This window comes from Pezoporus wallicus, unplaced genomic scaffold (assembly GCF_028554395.1).
Source record: "Pezoporus wallicus isolate ANWC-B61680 ecotype Strahan unplaced genomic scaffold, APGP_CSIRO_Pwel_v1 contig_10120, whole genome shotgun sequence".
In the NCBI taxonomy this organism is placed as follows: domain Eukaryota; kingdom Metazoa; phylum Chordata; class Aves; order Psittaciformes; family Psittacidae; genus Pezoporus; species Pezoporus wallicus.
Genome location: NW_026638516.1, coordinates 239865 through 258731, shown reverse-complemented (window position 1 = coordinate 258731; position 18867 = coordinate 239865). Strand labels below are relative to the sequence as shown.

The 18867-nt window shown below is 51.0% G+C and overlaps 1 protein-coding gene across 36 annotated transcripts in view; it reads right to left on the bottom strand.

Annotated features, from left to right (window-relative positions):
- Positions 1–18867, bottom strand: part of SCRIB (scribble planar cell polarity protein) — a 104503-nt gene that overhangs the window by 43927 nt on the left and 41709 nt on the right. For 35 of the 36 annotated variants that reach the window (XM_057411159.1, XM_057411122.1, XM_057411130.1 and 32 more), the window contains 8 exons: positions 15266–15355; positions 14588–14665; positions 11235–11549; positions 10726–10806; positions 4747–5010; positions 3961–4071; positions 3265–3441; positions 2718–2834 (listed from right to left, as the gene is read on the bottom strand). In XM_057411159.1, coding sequence (XP_057267142.1) covers positions 2718–2834; positions 3265–3441; positions 3961–4071; positions 4747–5010; positions 10726–10806; positions 11235–11549; positions 14588–14665; positions 15266–15355 — 1233 coding nt within the window. The remainder of the gene's footprint in view (positions 1–2717; positions 2835–3264; positions 3442–3960; positions 4072–4746; positions 5011–10725; positions 10807–11234; positions 11550–14587; positions 14666–15265; positions 15356–18867) is intronic. The other variant, XM_057411158.1, reaches the window with a different exon arrangement.

The window sequence follows — 18867 nt, the reverse complement described above, 5'->3', positions numbered from 1 at the left end:
AACAGAACAAGACCAAGTACTCACAGTTTCTTTTCCAGGGACAGCAAGTGCATAGTGTGAGAGTAAAACACCCAGAAATAATGGGAGGAGGTGAAGTTAATGTAGGAAAAATGTCCTTAAAGCCAACTGCCATCTGTACTATTGATACATCCCTGAGGGACACTGAGCGATCCCCACTGAGACACACCATGGATTTCAACCTGTAGATCTAATTTATACCACTCATAGTCTTCAACTCCTAACACTTTACTGAGAAGCTTTACCAAGGAAAAACCTCATTGTAACTTTAAGAAAAAATGACAATTAAGGGACTCAATGGAAATACAAATTAAGGAAAACTCAGGAGACAGAAAGTGGAAATCAAGACATCACAGGGGAGGGGGAAGCAAAAGCACTACCTTGTCTCTCAGTTACTGGAAATATACAGCCTAAATGGGAGAAGCAGGAAATCACCAGGGTTAGGACAGATAGGAGAGATCAAGCTGATGTGACACAGATAAGGGAGAGCAGAAGAGCTCAGAGCTTTGCTGCTCCACAGGCCAAAACAACCACTAGTGAGAATAAAAAGTGGGGGGTGTAAACTAACCCTGCAATGGAGCTAACATGCAAACCTCCCCAACCCCCTGAAGGAAATAAACCCAAAGCTAATGACACCTAATGATACCTTTGGGTGACATCGTTTAGTGGAAGGTGTCCCTGCCCATGGCAGGGGGCTGGAACTAGATAATCTGAAGGTCCTTTCCAACCCTAACTATTCTATGATTCTAATCATTAAAAATAACTGTAAGTTACAATAAACTCAAGTTTTCTTTTACTGCTATTACAAATATTGCAGCTCAGTGTGCAACTATTGCTTTGATAGAGTGAATTTCCTCTTTTAAAACTCAGCTAAAGAAACTATACCCAAGTAATAACAAATGATGAGTATTTCTGTGAAGGCAGCCAATTATTAGAAAGGGTTAACTGGCAACTCTGAGTGTCCACCATTCAGCGAGGAATCAGGACCTGTTCTGGGTTCAGCAGTAGCAGCCATTTTTCTGCTTCTTAGTAGCTGGTGCAGTGCTGTGTTTTTGACTTTCAGCCTGGGAACAGCACTGATAACACTGATGGTTTTAGTTGCTGCTCAGTAATGTTGACTCTGACCAAGGACTTTCTGAGTTTCATGCTCTGCCAGGGAGGAGGGGAAGCCGGGAGGAAGCAGAAGCAGAAACAGGACACCTGACCCAAGCTACCAAAGAGGTATTCCATACCACAGCACGTCATGGCCAGTATAGAAACTGGGGGGAGTTACTCGGAAGAGCTAGATCACTGCTTGGTCGGGCTGGGTATCAGTTGGCAGGTGGTGAGCGGTTGTATTCTCTTCCCTTGTTATTTCCTTTATCATTATTATTACTGGTGGTAGCAGTAGTGGTTTGTGTTATACCTTAGTTACTGGTTTGTTCTTATCTCAACCCGTGGGAGTAACGTTCTTTTGATTCTGCTCCCCATCCCTCTGGGAGTGAAGGAGGGGGAGTGAGCAAGCGGCTGCGTGGTTCTGGGTTGCCAGCTGGGCTTAAACCACGACAGGACCCCAGCACAAGAGGGATGTGGAGCTGTTGGAGTGAGTCCAGAGGAGGCCACGGAGCTGTTGCGAGGGCTGGGGAAGTTCTGCTCTGGAGCCAGGCTGAGAGCTGGGCTGGGGCAGCCTGGAGAAGAGAAGGCTCCTGAAGGGGAGACCTGAGAGCAGCTCCAGCTCCAGTGCCTAAAGGGGCTGCAGGAAACCTGGAGAGGGGCTTGCGACGAGGGCCTGTAGGTACAGGCCAAGGGGAATGGCTTGAACCTGCCAGAGGGGAGACTGAGCTGAGCTCTTAGCAGAAGCTCTTCCCTGTGAGGGTGCTGAGGCACTGGCACAGGGTGCCCGGAGAAGCTGTGGCTGCCCCATCCCTGTCAGTGCTCAAGGCCAGGTTGCATGGGGCTTGGAACAACCTGCTCTAGTGGAAGGCATCCCTGCCAATGGCATGAATGAGCTTTAAGGTCCCTTCCAACCCCAAACCACTCTGTGATTCTGTGACTATTAAGACTTCTAGAGCTAGAGCACAATTTCTACCTTACTATATGAGTTAAAGAGGGAACCAGTGACATTAATGTGAACATCCAGAGTCCCCTTTTGGCCAGCAGCAAGACCAAAAATGACACCATTTATCACTATGCTCTGTGCTAGCAGGAAAGAAGAGGCAATATTTTTTGGTAAAGGTCAGGAGGATCATAAGCTTATATAGGATATTGTTGAAAAGAAAATATGTGGTATTTCTTGGGGAAAAGGGACATGCCAAATTAGCATGCACACAGGCTGTCATTCACAAAGGAAATGGAACAGAATCACACAGTGTGTTGCACAGGAGAAAGGTGAGCAATTCATAATATTTTGATTGTAAGGAAAGGAGACCATGATGGTTTTAGTGAGCAGGAAGGCCATAAGCACTTGGGAAAGCAACAAGAATGGAGGGGAAAAGGAAAGATATGTGGATTCATGTGACAGAAAACAAATAAAGTCAAGAGAAGAAACACGAGGCAAAATAAAGGCAAAGAGATGATCTCCTTCAGTGGATTTAGAATACTCCAGGAGAACTGATGTACCCAGTGAAAAGTGGAGAGAGCACATCAAATCCATAGGCATTCCCTTTTCCCTAGCAGTCCTTACATGCAGCCAAGTGCAGAGTTAGTGTCTGGTACCTTACCTTAGAAATGAAGATGCCTTCATCAGTGGGATCAAACGGGTTTCCAGCGTGACCTTTTGCTCCACCCCGGATGCTGATGCCCAGCTTTTCTCCTGGAGCCTTTTCAATGCATATTTCCTGTGAACACAGAACAGGTCTCCTTGTTTCTGGATCAAGACATGACTGAAATTGTAGACGAAACACTCCTAGTAGCTGGTCATATTCTAAACACCCTGAAAAGGACCTGAATTTGACCTTGCACTCATCGGGCACAGTTTATTTTTGTGATGAGGCTCTGCTCTTTTCTGTCTCCTCTTCAAGTCTGGTCTTCATGAAATCTGATCACTTTCTGATCACAGCATCACATAGGCATGGCAAGAGACCTTCCACAGTCCTCAACTAGACAAATACTTACTAGAGACTGGGTTCTGCCAAGAGATGAGGCAATTTCAACTGGAAGTTTGATTGTATCCTAGTCCCAGACTTCCAGCTAGATCAGAAACTGTCTTCAAAAGTGTTCCTTCTATAAAGAGGAGTGTGACGCTCCCCAGTTCTACTCAGAACCTACCTGCATACCCGGTGGTGGTGGATCTCGCCTCACTAGCATGGTCAGCTCCTGGGTGTTGGAGAGCAGGGCATTGACTGCTTCCTGGTGGGTAGCATGGCGCAGGTCAATGCTATTTACCTCCAGGATCCTGTCCCCTACCCGGAGCCCACTGCGAGATGCCAGTCCACGGGGAATCACCTACAAAGAGGCATTGATATTACAACCACAGAAGGGAAGTCCATCTGTCCTTGGAGAGACACTGATTGTGTCCCATGGCTGTTCTTCAACATCCTCTGAGGCCTGTTTTGATTTCTCTCTCTGCAACCCAAGCTCCCCAATTTGTGAACACTGGCAAAGAATGAAGGAAGATTTGCTTTAATTCAATATAGTCTTATTATCATATTACCATTTTCACCTGAACCCCATGAACACTCGCTGCGTGACCACTGGCTTTGTGTACCTGCAGCTTTCCAGCATTCATGAAAAGCTAACACAAGCTCAGCAAGTTCAAAAGCTAACTCTCCCCAAACAGCTCACCTTCAGAGGCTTCTACATGCCATTTAGACTCCTACAACAGAAGCAGCATGTCTGGTATAAGCATTTCACGTGTGTACACATCCTTCCCACACCCCACGTTTTCAGCCTATGCTGTACTTCTCAGACTCTTGCATCAAAATCCTTCATCTTAACCCAATAACTAAAGAGCTCAGACTCTACCTTTGAAATGAAGACACCAGGTTCATGAATCCCAAATGGATGGCTTGAATGGTCACTGCCTCCGACAATGCTGAGTCCCAGGGGACCACCTGCCTTCACAAGATGAATTTCCTGGAGGGAACAAGCAGCAGAGTCAAAGGTAATAAGGGATACTGTAAGGAGCACAAACACTGAAAAACACGGAGTCAGGGATGTTTTGCAGGTGTGAGCACAAGGTAAGTACCCATAGAACAAGAGGGTTCCCTTTTAATTCTCCACACCCCAGTAACACAGCTGCCAGGCCTCATCAGAGTACTGATATTTCAAATAAAAATTATTCAAGATTATACTATCCCATATTCCAGGGGGCTGGAGCAGCTCTGCTCTGGAGCCAGGCTGAGAGAGCTGGGCTGCTACAGCCTGGAGAAGAGAAGGCTCCTGAAGGGGAGACCTGAGAGCAGCTCCAGTGCCTAAAGGGGCTACAGGAAACCTGGAGAGGGCCTTGGGACAAGGGCCTGTAGGGACAGGCCAAGGGGAATGGCTTGAACCTGCCAGAGGGGAGACTGAGCTGAGCTCTTAGGCAGAAGCTCTTCCCTGTGAGGGTGCTGAGGCGCTGGCACAGGGTGCCCAGAGAAGCTGTGGCTGCCCCATCCCTGTCAGTGCTCAAGGCCAGGTTGGATGGGGCTTGGAGCACCCTGCTCCAGTGGAAGGGGTCCCTGCCCATGGCAGGGGGTTGGAAATTGTTGAGCTTCCAGGTTCCTTCCACCCAAACCATTCCACGGTTCTGTGATTCCAGCAGACCCTCACCTCGATGGGATACTGATCCTCCATCCCTTTGGAGAGGTGGTTCTTCAGCGGCACTGGTGCATCCTCGTGTGGGCTGTCCCCGGGGCCAGGGCCGGGGGGCGGTGGTGGTGAGTGCATCCGTGCCCGTGCCGCGCCGGGCGCATCTCCGTCGCTGAGCTGCTCCACACCCTGTCTCTCTACCAGCAGCGCGATGGTGGGGGAGGATGCGGTAAGCAGCGCTACTGCCTGATCATGCCTGGCTTCTGTCATGTCTACCCCATTGATCTAGAACAACCCGCAAACTCAGCGTCAGACCGTGGCCCGAGTACACCCTGCCATTTAACACGTAGCCAAGCACCCCAAGGGTGTATTTTTGTGTCTTGCTGGAACTGCCCCTTCTCAAGAGCCCGCTCCCCAGAGCACCTTGTAACTTACCCCACTCCTTCCTAACTGCAAACGGAAGAGGCGTCTGCTGATTCCACCTGACCACAGTCCCTTTCTAGGCAGCTTACTAGCCCCTTTTTCACCTTCCCTGTACACCTTCAAACCCTAAAGGCATCAGTGATGCTCCAGGGGATCATGAAGACCAAGTACACTGCCCCTTGTACCTCCTGGAGCACCACAAACCTGGCTATTACCCTGACTATGCTGTGGCTCAGCACTACCAGGAGTCGCTGCCACTCCTTCCAGGCTTTGCATTCCAGCTTTCCTACTTGGTCACGGCAAAAGAAGCCCAAGAGAGTACATTAAAGGAATGGCTCCAGAGATCTCAACATGGGAAGAAGACAAAACGATTCCCACAATGATGCCACTGCACACTAATGTGCCATAGCATCAGCTGCCTTTGCACTCAGCCATTTGAGCTCATCAATCACTCCAAAAGCCCAGACACAGGCACTGGAGAGCATGAGCTGATGTGCCAGGACTTGTCACTGGGCTGCCAGTGCTGGGCAAGGTCATGGTGGGCTGGGGAAAAATGTCAGTTTTAAGCCATAAAAAGTGGAGCCCAGGTTTGAAAACACTTGGAAGGGCTGAGAAAGAGACTGCTGATCCACAGTGACCAAGTGTGGACACACAGGGAAAACTGGAATTCTTTTGGACAAGAACCCATTAGCCAATATACTCTGCTAAATAATTTCAAGAATACAACCTGTGATATCAGTGAAAGACAAAGAGGCACTTCCAGAACAGACAGGGAAGCCAAAGACATTCAGACCAAACACTGAAGAGAACTCAGCTGAACCTGTGTTCGATTCTCATCCTTCACACGCACAAGAATGATCTAATGTAAGTTCACAGGATGCACAGAGAAAAGCTGCTGCGAGAGGCAGGGAACAGCCTTTCTACATTAACATCTAAACTAGCCTGCCTGGGAACCCAAAGCACCAGAAAGGATGGGGCTGCTCTCCATCAATGTCTGAGGGCCAGAATGCTGAGAGGAGAGCTGAGCTAAAACACTGCCGAAGGATGGAACTTGCCATGACAAAGTTGAAGCTGAAAATTACAAGGTTTCTAGTCCTCAGGTTCTGGAAAAGCTTCCCAAAATGAACTCTGAGGGCATGAAAATACAGCTGTTGAGATGGAGTCTGATCAGCTGATGAAATAATAATGTGACTTTGTAAGAGGCACAGCAAGTAGCCTGATTCCCAGAAATACTGCAGTTACTCCCCAGCTTCTCCCAGGAACAGCTTCTGGACAACGCTGACTGCAAACAGCCTACAAGGCTTTGTCCAGAACCTCCATCACCACCCCTTCACCCAACCTGCTCATGACATGGAAGAAGACAGACAAAGACACCCCACACTATGTGGACACAGACATGGAACTCTCAGCCCCACAGCACCTCCTCTACACAAAGGATGTCCCAAACATGACACCTTTGGCACCAGCCATAGAGGAGGAGCATAAGGATGTGGAGGCAATTCCAGCCTGCCCAGGCACGCAGGAAGGGGAAGGATGTGAAGGTACCTGGGTAATGGCTGCTGAGCACAAGAGACAAGGCAATAAGCAGGAGAGATAATAAATTAACACACGAGTGCAGAGAGCTCAGCGAGACACAGATGTGGGGACAAAAGACTCGAGACACTCACAGATGGACCATTAATGGAATCACTCCAGTGGTACACGAGGGTGCTGAGACATGGGCACAGGGTGCCCAGAGAAGCTGTGGCTGCCCCATCCCTGGCAGTGTTCAAGGCCAGGCTGGACACAGGGGCTTGGAGCACCCTGCTCCAGTGGAAAGGGTCCCTGCCCGTGGTAGGGGCTGGAACTGGAGGAGCTTTAAGGTCTCTTTCAACCCAAACCATTCCATGATTCTATGATAAGCCAGAGGACAGGAACAGGGTTGTCTGTGTTGTTCATGCCCTGTAAGGATCTGCTTGTGCTTGTGCTTATGTGGGTGTCTGTGAAGGTGCTGTCCCCATTCTTGTCTGTGTGAATCTGGCCAGCCATGGCTGCAGGATGTTTCATCTCTGGAATCTGCATATAGCCTTCCTGATGGCTGGACCTGGGAACAGGGAATAGTGGCAGCCTTGTGTCCAGTGAACTGGGAAGGGGGATCCCTTGCGTCCTCCTGTCTACCTGATACACTGATTTTTAACCAAGATGACAAGCAGAAAAGGGTTGGTCCCAGGTTTTCATCACCAGACCAAGGTCCAAATACTCCCCAGACAGACTTGCCGCAGCAGCTTCTGCTCCTGACCTTACACATCCCCACTGTCATTTTCTGCCATTGACAAGAAGATGAGAATGGTCAGACTTGGTCAGAGCAAAAGTATCCAGTGATACTTCCCCAGGCTAGTGAACAGGGACACACAACATCCTGAGTCAGAGGAATAGCATATGTAACAGCCCCTCTCACTAACTTCTCCATCACCTGGCAATCATGATGCCTTCCCAGCTTCTGGACAGGTGGTTTGCAGGGGTCTTTATTGCTAAGTCTCTGCTTTGCAAGAAAATAAGGCCAACCAGTGCAGTTCAGCTACCTAAGTCCCCAGAGAAAGGGGGACTTTCGTCTGTCCTTCCCTGCTCCACACGTTTTTCCATGTGCCAAGGAGTTATATTACTCTGCCAAATTCCTCAGCAATCAGACAGCTCTCACTGGGATCCCATGTGCTGCCTGGTGCTACTGCTGCCCCAAATCCCCCAGAATCAGTTTACTTCAGTCTGCTTCCAGTCCTATTCCCAAAAACCAGCTGCCCTTAGGCACTGCTCCCAGTTCTGCACTTTCCCTGCTGGATTCCCATTCCACAATAGAAACTCTTCAACATTTCCCCCTTGCAGCTTCCTGACCAAGTCTTCCACTACCCAAATGAACCTCAAGATTCTCATGATGACTCTCAAGACACACTGCAATATAATACTTAGAAAGGTGGGGAGTTAGTAGTCAGTCACTGGTGAGTTCTGTGGGTGTTAACTCTGAAGGGAGATCCAGGCTGGGCTCTTCAATCCATGTACTCAAAGCTCCCTTAAGAAAGTAAAAGGAGCTATCCCAGTCCTTCCCCTGCAGAGAAGTCCAGGATGATTTAGAGCACAGGGGAAGAGTATGAGGCTGTGCTGTACTGCTTTTCCTAAGAAAACAATAACCCTTTGGAAAAGTGAGAACTGAGGCATGACTAGGAGAGTATGGCTTTGGAAATGGGCTTCTGCCTGCAGAACCTATGAAACCACCTGTATCCTGTCCTGCAGCAGCTCTGCTCTGGAGCCACGCTGAGAGAGCCAGGCTGGTTCAGCCTGAAGAAAAGGCTCCTTAAGGGGAGACCTTAGAGCAGCTCCAGTGCCTAAAGGGGCTCCAGGAAACCTGGAGAGGGCCTTGGGACAAGGGCCTGTAGGGACAGGCCAAGGGGAATGGCTTGAACCTGCCAGAGGGGAGACTGAGCTGAGCTCTGAGGCAGAAGCTCTTCCCTGTGAGGGTGCTGAGGCGCTGGCACAGGGTGCCCAGAGAAGCTGTGGCTGCCCCATCCCTGGCAGTGCTCAAGGTCAGGTTGGACACAGGGGCTTGCAGCAAGCTGCTCTAGTGGAAGGGGTCCCTGCCCGTGGCAGGGAGTGGAACTGGAGGAGCTTTAAGGTCCCTTTAACCAAAACCATTCTATAATTACATGATGCTAACAAAGCCCCTCCTGCTCTCCCCATGCAGACCCAGGGGAACACACGCAACCTGCACTGCACATCCCAGGAATCATCACATCCTGAAAAGCTTTCCAATATAAATGGGCAACCACTGCCTCAAAAGAGTTGTGGTAAACAGGGGATTCCCATGACGCTATAAGGGCACTGCTCTGAAGAGAACACTCAACATCACTGGGCCAGCACAGCTCCACAGCTCCAACCTAGCACCAGGTTTCACCAGAGACAGCAGAACTCAGAGAGCTGCTCACACTCATCTTACAGAGAGTAGATAACTCTGGAGGACAAATGTCACTGAAGATACGAGAGGCCTCAGGATGTAACACTAAATGATTGGTATCACCCTTAGCAGGGAACCCCACCAGCAGAAAAGGCGTTAAGGCAACTGCTGCCCAGAGACACAGCTGCTGGAGGAGCAACAGCCAAACACTTGCTGGAAGGCATGCAAGTTGTGTGAATAGTCCAGAGCAGGGAAGTGTTCTCCTGGAGGATAATTGGTTTGCTCCTGCTCCCATCATAACTGAGCACAAGTTTGAGCTGCAGCTAATGCTCAGCTCCAAACTCTGAACGACTACACACACTTCAGCACAGGTAACGCCCTTGAGAGCAAAGGACTGTGTTCTCCAGCATGGGCATATTTCTAGCTATGCCAGAACTCATCACTGTTGCGGGGGCTGAGAGAGGACTAAAGCCACCAATGCTTCATCCACATCTAGCAAAGGCCCTGAGCTGTGTGAGCCCTGAGCCCAGACACTGCAGTCTGAAGACACTGCAAGCTCTAACTAGGGAATTGCATCAGCTTTTCCTACGAAGCTCCCCCCAGATATAAATAGAGCTGCTAATGGGGGGTGGAAAGGTTTGACTTTTGACTCTGCTCTGTGGTCCTTTGTTTTCTTCCAGCCACAGGTAGAGCAAATCAGTGCCACGTGATAGGCTCTGTGTCTGCAATTATGCCTCTCAGTCATGTCTCTGTACCAGCGGAGCATCACACAATGATCAAAACATTTAGGCTGACAACCATTAAAGTCAAGGCTTGATCTGGGGAGAAGAGGGGAGCACTAGATGTGGGGAGAGATGCTGCACAAGTCCAAGTCTCTGCCATGACACCAGTGCCACACCTGGGCCAGAGCTCCACTGAAATTATGTGCCAGAGCAAATATAACACAGCCCCCAGCCTAGGGATAGAGCAGACAGAAGCCAGCACTGACAAGGCTGTATCAGTGTTTACTCACGCCAGCTCTGTGGTAACACATGCTCTTACCACAAGAGCTGGACCAGAAACCCACCACCAGCAGCAGGATGCAGGAGCCTTCCCTCGGAGGCAGCATGCAACTTGGGAAGAGGGTCAGGAGGCTCAGCAGACATTCCCGCAGGATGGGAGCAAGTGACATGTGAGGCAGAGACTCAAGGTTAGAGGCAGCGGCGAGATCCAAACCACCAGCACAGACAGGAAGGGAAACTGGGGCTGGAGTTTCACATGGAAGCATAGGAAAGCACCATGGGATGCTCTGCCAGCTCCACACCACCCCATGGAGCCTCCCTCCGCTGCCCCTGCCACACTGCTTCCCACAGGGAGACAGTCAGTTGCTCCCAAAGGGCTCCCACCACACACACCGTGCTGCCCAGAGCCCTCTCAGGCTGTCCTACCAGCTCTGGAGAGGCACCAGGACACAGCTTTCAATGGTGAAGCACTCACACAGAGAGTGTGGGGAAAAGGGACGCATTAACTGCACCCACCAGGCAGGGGCAGGACCACCAAGATGAACTGTTCCCTCAGAAGGCTCAGGAGCTGAAAAAAGGACCCTCAAAATCCAGCTGTAATGGCAGGAAAAGTGTGAGGGAGGGCAGGGAGCTGAGTGAGATGCCTCCACTCACCGAGATGACCCGATCTCCTACGTGCAGGATCCCGTCCCGATGGGCTGCGCCGCCCTCCGCAATCCGTGAGATAAAGATCCCCTGAAACACAGTCACAAGGGTCAGAGCAGCCCGAGCTGCCCGTCACCACGGCCTGGCTGCCCACAATCACTCCAGGACAGCAGCAACATCCCAGCCCTTTCCCCTCCCCTGTCCTGGCACTTCCCATCTGCTTCTCACTCCACACAAACCCTCTTCGGCTTCTGCAAAACCTCCAGCTGCAGCAAAGCCTCCACGTGGCCGAGAGCCCAGAACATATGTCAGGAGGACAGTGGGAGGATTAAATGTCACTGGCAGGGACTGTGAGCCCCAGCCCCACCTCCTCCTGAACTTCTCTCCTTCCCTGACCTAAGAGCTCTCGGATTGCACGGCCATGCTCCGCACCCAAGGGGTGAGGAAGACCCTGCACTGCTCCAGCAGCGCCAAGACTTGGGATCAAGCACCTTCCCTGCCATGGGGTCACTACTGACCGTGTCACCAGCGCGGTAGGGAGTGGAGCCTTTGCCACCAGCAATGCTGAAGCCCAGGCCCTTCTCGTTGCGCACGAGGCAGGTGGAATATCTCTCGGTGGGAGCTGCTCCCTCCAGCCGCTCCGGGAAGCGAAGGCCACCCCTCCTCTCCCGAGGGCTGTAGTCATCCTCGGGGCGCAGCGCTGTGACGGTGATGGCGTTCTCCGGCTCCACCATCCGCTCCCGCAGAACCGTCATGGACACGGAGCTTCCCGATCCACGCAGAGCTTCCACAGCCACGTGATGCTCCGCACAGTGCAGGGACACACCGTTCACCTGGGGATGGACACAACCTCACCTCCGTGGGGAGATCTTGGAAGCACATCTCCCTGCAGAGCTGAGTCAACACCTTGCTCCCACAAGGATAACCAGACCTTTTTCCCACAGAGACGCTCAGACCTTGTTCCTACAGGGACACCCAGACCTCATGTGCTGCCCTTGAGGGAATTTCCCTGCACTCACACAGCACATGAGGCTCCAATGACATGAGGTGCCTGTCCCAGCCCAAGGCAGCCCCTGCCAAGCACTGTAAAGGAACTTTGAGAGGAAATGTCCCCCCACAGGGAGCTCCAACTTCCCCATCACCTGTATCACCCCTGCAGGAACGTAACTCAGCCTCAAGGAGCAGGACTTGGGGTGTTGCGTGAGGAGAAGCTCCCCAGGACCCAGCTTCAGTGAGCGCTTGAGCCCAGAACACCCCCGTGTGCTGGGTCCAGCCCAGAGCGTGAGCAGCAGCTCAGGGAGGGGATCCTGCCCCTCTGCCTTGGGAAAGGGAGAGCTGAGAGCAGCTCCAGAGCCTGAAGGGGCTCCAGGAAACCTGGAGAGAGCCTTGGGACAAGGGCCTGTAGGGACAGGCCAAGGGGAATGGCTTGAACCTGCCCGAGGGGAGACTGAGATGCGCTCTTAGGCAGAAGCTCTTCCCTGTGAGGGTGCTGAGGCGCTGGCACAGGGTGCCCAGAGAAGCTGTGGCTGCCCCATCCCTGGCAGTGCTCAAGGCCAGGTTGGACACAGGTGCTTGCAGCAAGCTGCTTTAGTGGAAGGGGTCCCTGCCTGTGGCAGGAGGTTGGAGCTGGAGGAGCTTTAAGGTCCCCTCCAACACAAACCAGGCTGGGATTCTCTGAAACTCCCAGATAACTACTCACCCAGAACTGCCTCCTCTAAGAAATGTCAGTGCAACTTCCTGTTCACCTTCAATAAGGACATCTACCTCCTCAGACCCCGACACAGCCATGCCTGTCAGACTGACTTGGTGCTGGGGAAGGCCATGGAACACATCATCTGGAGTGCCATCACATGGCACGTGCAGGACAAGCAGGCGATCAGGCCCAGCCAGCATGGGTTTATGAGAGGCAGGTCCTGCTTGACCAACCCGATCTTCTATGACAAGGTGACCCACTTAGTGGATGAGGCAAGAACTGTGCATATTTTCTATCCAGACGTTAGTAAAGCCTTTGACACCTTTTCCCACAGCCTTCTCCTGGAGAAAATGGATGCTCATAGCTTGAATGGGTAAACTCATTAACTGTTCACTGGGTAAAGAACTGGCTGGACGGCCAAGCCCAGAGAGTGGTGGTGAATGGAGTTCAATCCAGTTGGCACCAGCCACAAGCAGTGGTCCCCTGGGCTGAGGACTGGGGCCAGTTCTGTTTAATCTTTCTATCAATGATCTGGATAAGGGGATCAGGGTCACCCTCAGTAAGTTTGCAGACACCACCAGTCTGGGTGGGAGTGCTGATCTGCTGGAGGGCAGGAGGCTCTTCAGAGGGATCTGGACAGGCTGGATCCATGGGGATGAGGTTCAACAAGGCTCAGTGCCTGTTCCTGTACTTGGGCCACAACAACCTCATGCAATGCTCCAGGCTTGGGTAAGAGTGGCTGGAAAGCTGCTCATGGAAAGGGACCTGGGGGTACTGATTGACAGAGCCAAACATGAGCAGTTTGTGCCCAGGCAGCTGAGAAGCCAACGGCACCCACACACACATGATACACTGATGTATCAGCACCAGTGTGGCAGCAGGACCAGGGCAAGGATTGTGTCCCTGCACTGGGCACTGGTGAGGTTGCACCTCGGATCCTGTGTTCAGCTCTGGGCCCCTCGCTGCAAGAGAGACCTTGAGGTGCTGGAGCAGGGCCAGAGAAGGGAATGGAGCTGGAGCAGGGCCTGGAGCACAGGGGTGATGGGGAAGGGCTGAAGGACCTGGGGGGGTCAGTCTGGAGAAGGCTCAGGGGGGACCTGATGGCTCCCTCCAAGTGCCTGCCAGGAGGATGGAGCCAGGAGGGGCTGGGCTCTGCTCCCAAGGAACAAGGGATGGGACAAGAGGAACTGGCCTCAAGCTGCACCGGGGAGGGTTACATGGAGATTAGGAATAACTTCTTCACTGGGAGGGTTTATGAAGCACTGGAACAGGCTGCCCAGGGCAGTGGTGGAGTCACTGTCCCTGGAGGTATTTAAAAGACATGCAGTTGTGGTACGGAGGGACATGATTTAGTGATGGCCTTGGCAGGGTGAGATTTATGATTGGACTTGATGATCTCAAAGATTTTTTCCAACCAGAACAATTCCATGATTCTATTATTTCCTCCTTCTCCATGCAAAACTAGCAACTTACTTGCAGGGAGGACACCAGATTCTGCAGCTCTCAGGGAAGTGACATGATTGCCCCCACTGTTGCTTCCATGATTTCAGAAAGAAGTCCTACCACATCAGAAGACTGAGGAAATGCAAAGTGGGGCCCATGAAGCTCTTCCCAGCAGCTACCTCATTCTGTACTAATGCACGCCCTCAGGAGACATTGCCTGCCTCTCAGCCTGAAACCCTGTTCAAATCTATTTCCTCCACTTCATGGCACTTTTGGTTTCTTCCCATCATGGCCTCCATTACTGAGCAACATCCCTGCTCTCAGGTAGAGTTATTCCTCACAATTCCTAGCCAAGAGAATGGAACCCAGGCCTGATGTGCCTCAGTCACATCGGTTGGAAGGAACACCACAACTCTGAGCTGTGCTGTGAGGGTCCAGCCACCTGCAGGAGGCACAGGTGAATGGGCACCATGGGAAGTGAATCAGGAGTGGGAAAAAAAAAGAGCCTTTTCCAAAGCTGTAACTGAAGAGGGATCCACTTTACACAAAATAATTGGGTGCCATGAACTTAACTGTAGCAAAAGGGAATAATCATTCATCTCTCAAAATCTGTTCTTGCACAGCTTCTGATGTTTAATTTGGCCTCAAACTAGTGAGAGGCCAAGAAATCCCAACCCACACTTCTCCCTCCATTCATCAGAAGGATTTCCTTCTCCACAGTAGCTATGTCCTTACCTCCAGAAGCTTGTCCCCAACACGAACCCCTGCACGAGCTGCAGGACCCTCCTCTGACACGCGGGAAATAAAGATGCCCTGGAAAGAACAGTACCAGTTAGAAGGGCTGGAGCCCATCCCTCAACCCCCTAAGAGACCCCTCCACCCAGGTCCACCTAAGAGACCATTCCACCCTGGCCAGTTTAAGGGCCTCACCACTCCCGTACCCTGGGATGTGGGGACAGAACAACCACATCACCCCATTCATGAGCCGGTTGAAAAGGGAAAGAAGTCCCACTGCAGGGCTACCCTACATGTGACAAAGGGGAGAAGAGAATGATGACCCTTCAATCCTTTCCAGTGGGACGAGAATATGACGCAGTTGATGCCACCATGTGTGTGGATGACAACCCCATTTTCTTTGCCTTGTGAGTCCTGTATCACAGGACACCCATAGGAAAGCAGCAGCTTTCTCACTGCTGCTTTTGGTGGTCACGGCAGGAAGGTTCAAGTTGTGCTCCAGAGGCACAAGCTGGCTCAGCCCTTCCAGCCTCTTGCTTTCAGGGTGGACAGAGGGCTGCTCCCACCTTGTTCTGGAAGCCCAAACCAGCCACGGAGCTGATACCTACGGACACCCAACCTCCAGCTACAGAGAACTAGTGCCTGAAAGTGGGTACCTCAGTGAGTCCAGGGTCTTACCTCATCGTCACCCTTATAGGGGGTGGAGCCCTTGCCCCCCGCGATGCTGATGCCCAGCCCCCCTGTCTGCCGCACGATCGTCAGTGTCAACTGGAAGCAGAAGGGACACAGAGGACAGATCAGGCCAGGAGAACACCCAGAACATCTTAAAGAGCAAGGGATAACTTAAAGAACAAGCACAAGAGAATCAACTTCATGTGCATGCACACTTGTGTGAGCCGTGGTGTCCACACCCCGAAGGCACCCAACTCACAACACATTAACAAAGATTCTTCTTCAGTTGAGTCCGTATCTCAAGACCAGGAGTCAGTTTGCCCGTAATGAACACTCTGAACAAGATGTCCACCACAAAGTAAACTGAGCAGCAGTTGGATGGGGCTGGATAGAGAAACAGGGATGGTCACATCACAGCCCAGCTCTACCACACGGCTCCCTTTGGGGCATGATTCCATACAACTGCTGCGAGATTGAGGGTCACCCCAATGCAGTGTACAGTAACAAGAGTGGTGCCTCTTCCAGAATACCCTGGTCAGACACTCAGCTTTGCTCTACCAATGGAAATCAATGTGATCCCAGAAAAGCCATCTGCTTTGTCTTGGTAGTTCCTTCCTCTTCTCCCCTCGGCACAGGCAGGCTCAGAATTGTACCTATGCAGTCCAGAAATCTCCTCTACTCCCTATCTCCCCCCTCAACAAACCAAATTATGCCCATTTACAACAGCAAAACTTTTGGTCAACCTTGAACTAAAATTGCTTATATTCAGGACACCAACTGTTCATGTTGCCCATTCATGAGACAAAGACAGGGAGCGTGTGGTAGGACACAGGGAAAGAGATGGCGTGGAGAGGACTCTCTCAGGGATCTGTCAGGGCCAAGGGCCAAGGAGCTGGTGAGGGGAGTGACAGAAATGTACATAAAACTCCTGGAGAGAACCAAATTTGCTGCCCTCCGGATGTCCCTTCTCTGGAAACAACGTCCAGAGCAGAGAGCGGCTGCTGCAGAGTTGTCTACTTTCAGCATCAGGTCGCTTGGCCTGGGCTGGCCACAGAGGGGGCAGCACAAGCAGCAGGAGATTTGCTTTCCTTAACCTCCCTTCAAATCCTGCATTTCCTACAGTGATGGAAGCAACAGCCTGTGGGCTTCATGTTCTGCTAAGCTTAAACCAAACCCGAACCACCACCAACACAGTGAGTGCAGAACTACAAGGCTCTTGCCATTTCCTTTGCTGCCCAGTCAACAAGCAGCAGAAAGCTGCTAGGATCTTCACAAGGAAATCCCTGATTCTAGACAGACCACGAGTACATCCTCCCTGGTGCAAGACCAAGAGGGTGAGTAAAATCCATGTATTGAAAGACAAGGATAATTCAGGTGAGACAGAGAAATGTGATATCCATTAAGATAGGATTGTATGCCACTGACAGCACATGTTAACCCAGTTATAGATTAGACTAACACTTCCAATGCCCCATTCCTGGCAGCGTTGGACGGGGCTTGGAGCAACCTGCTCTAGTGTAAGGTGTCCCTGCCCGTGGCAGGGGATTGGAACTGGATCAGCCTTAAGGTCCCTTCCAACCCAAACCAGTCTGGGATTCTTGTGGGAAGAAGTCTGTTAGAATCTACTTACAAATACCACTTTTATCTTTCCAGTCTTGCTGGATCCTAGCAATGTTCTTAAGACGTATGTCCGTATTCAACATGAGAACTTCTAAAAATGATGGAAAACTAGGTTTCCAAGGACTGGAGGGTGTTCCAATAACAGGATCCAAGTATTTCCAAGTAGGATAGCTGATGGATTTGCTCAGTGCCTGAATCAACAGGACAGGATTGCTGGTTTTGACAGTGAATATATAATGTCACTGGTTACAGAAAGTCGTTTTTTGTTGCACACCAAGTTGACTGGGCAAACTAACTGCGAGATCAACAACAAACCCCATGGATTTCCCAAATTCATGGAAACCAGACCAAAAATATGGGTAAATTTGCCAGGAAAATGGCTGAGGGTTAAGAACTTCCTGTCTATCAGCATACACTGAAAATGCCGAACACCCAGGAGGAACCAGACCCTAATTCAACTTAAGAGAACAGCAAATGGGCTTGAATTAGACATAAATACATTTAGGCTGGAAAGAAGATTTCAAACTCCCAAAGCAAATTAATTCTCCCATAAAACCAGGTAAGAACCTGAACTGGCAAATGTATGTTTGAAGTCTGAAAAGAATCATGGACATGAATATGGACCTGAGCAAGAAGGAAGTGGATCCAGCAGCCTGTAATGGCCTTAGAGCTGATCCAGCTCCACATTTCAGGCCAGGTGCTGCCTGGCTAACCCTTGCCTTCCACGATGTGCAGCCGATGCTCTGGAACCACAGCAAGCACCACCCTGCCGGCACACACTGCAGTGCTCCCACCCGTCCCTGCAACCCCTCTGGCCAGCGGCTTCCCTGGGTATTTCTCTCTTCTTGCATCCTTTCCCCTAGGAGCAGGGCTCCACCCACCAGCAGCAGCAGCAGCTCAGCTCAGCCATCGCTCATCTCTGATCCCACTTAACAAATATGCTGCTTAACTGATTCCGGCTCCTTTTGTAGCAAGGGCAAAACCTGCATTAAGCGGGCAATGTTTTTTCCCAGTGCCTCCAGGCAGAGCAGCGTCCATGCCCTCCACAGCAAAGTGTTACTGGGGAAGGAGAAAAGCTGCCCCTCATCAACCTGAACTGCCACTGGAGACTAGGGGGGACCCATTCATCATTGATGGCACCAAAGCACAAGCCACAAAGCAGTTGTATCTCCTTCCCCTTTATGGCCCTCCCCTCTCCTCCATCCCTCTCAGTGCCACCTGTCTCCAGGGAACACACTCCAACAAGAACTGATTCCATCTCAACCTATTTTTCATACATTTCTTAATACAGCCATCTTTTAACAGATTTACCTGATCCTGTGAGATTTTCCAACTTGTAGTTAAGTGTTCCACTAACCAAAGGGTGGCTACAAAGAGGATGGAGACTCCCTTTTTATGAGGAGTCACAAGGAAAAGACAAGGGGTAAAGGACACAAGTTATTCCTGGGGAGATTCCTGTTAAACACAATGGGAATTTTTTTCCCAGTGAGAACTATCAGCCATTGGAATAACCCACCCAGGAGAAGTGGTGACTCCCCAACATTAGACACTGTCAAGAGCTGGCTTTCTAGGCTATGCTTTGCCGAGAAAGGTTGGACCAGATGATCCTTGAGGTCCCTTCCAACCTGGGATGCTATGATTCCATGAAGTGCACACCATTCTGGAGTCACTAGAAATGCTGCACACATGGATGGGTTATTTGTCAGGAGCAGCCAAGGAGCAGCCAATTCCCTCCTCTGACAAGAATCCTAACCTGACTGGTGAAGTAAAACCAAGGATTTAATATGAGAATATTGTAACCCATGAAACTTGGGCTCACAGGACATGACATGGTGCTGGGTTTAGGTGTGTATGATACAAGCTAAGAATTAGCAGAGGTCCAGTTCCAGTCATGGGAGACAAACCAAGGAGCTGGGTTCAGCTTCAGCTTACTCCAAATCAGTGACGGCAGAAGTCTTATCTGTTCCATATGAGGGGAGGCAGGAGCC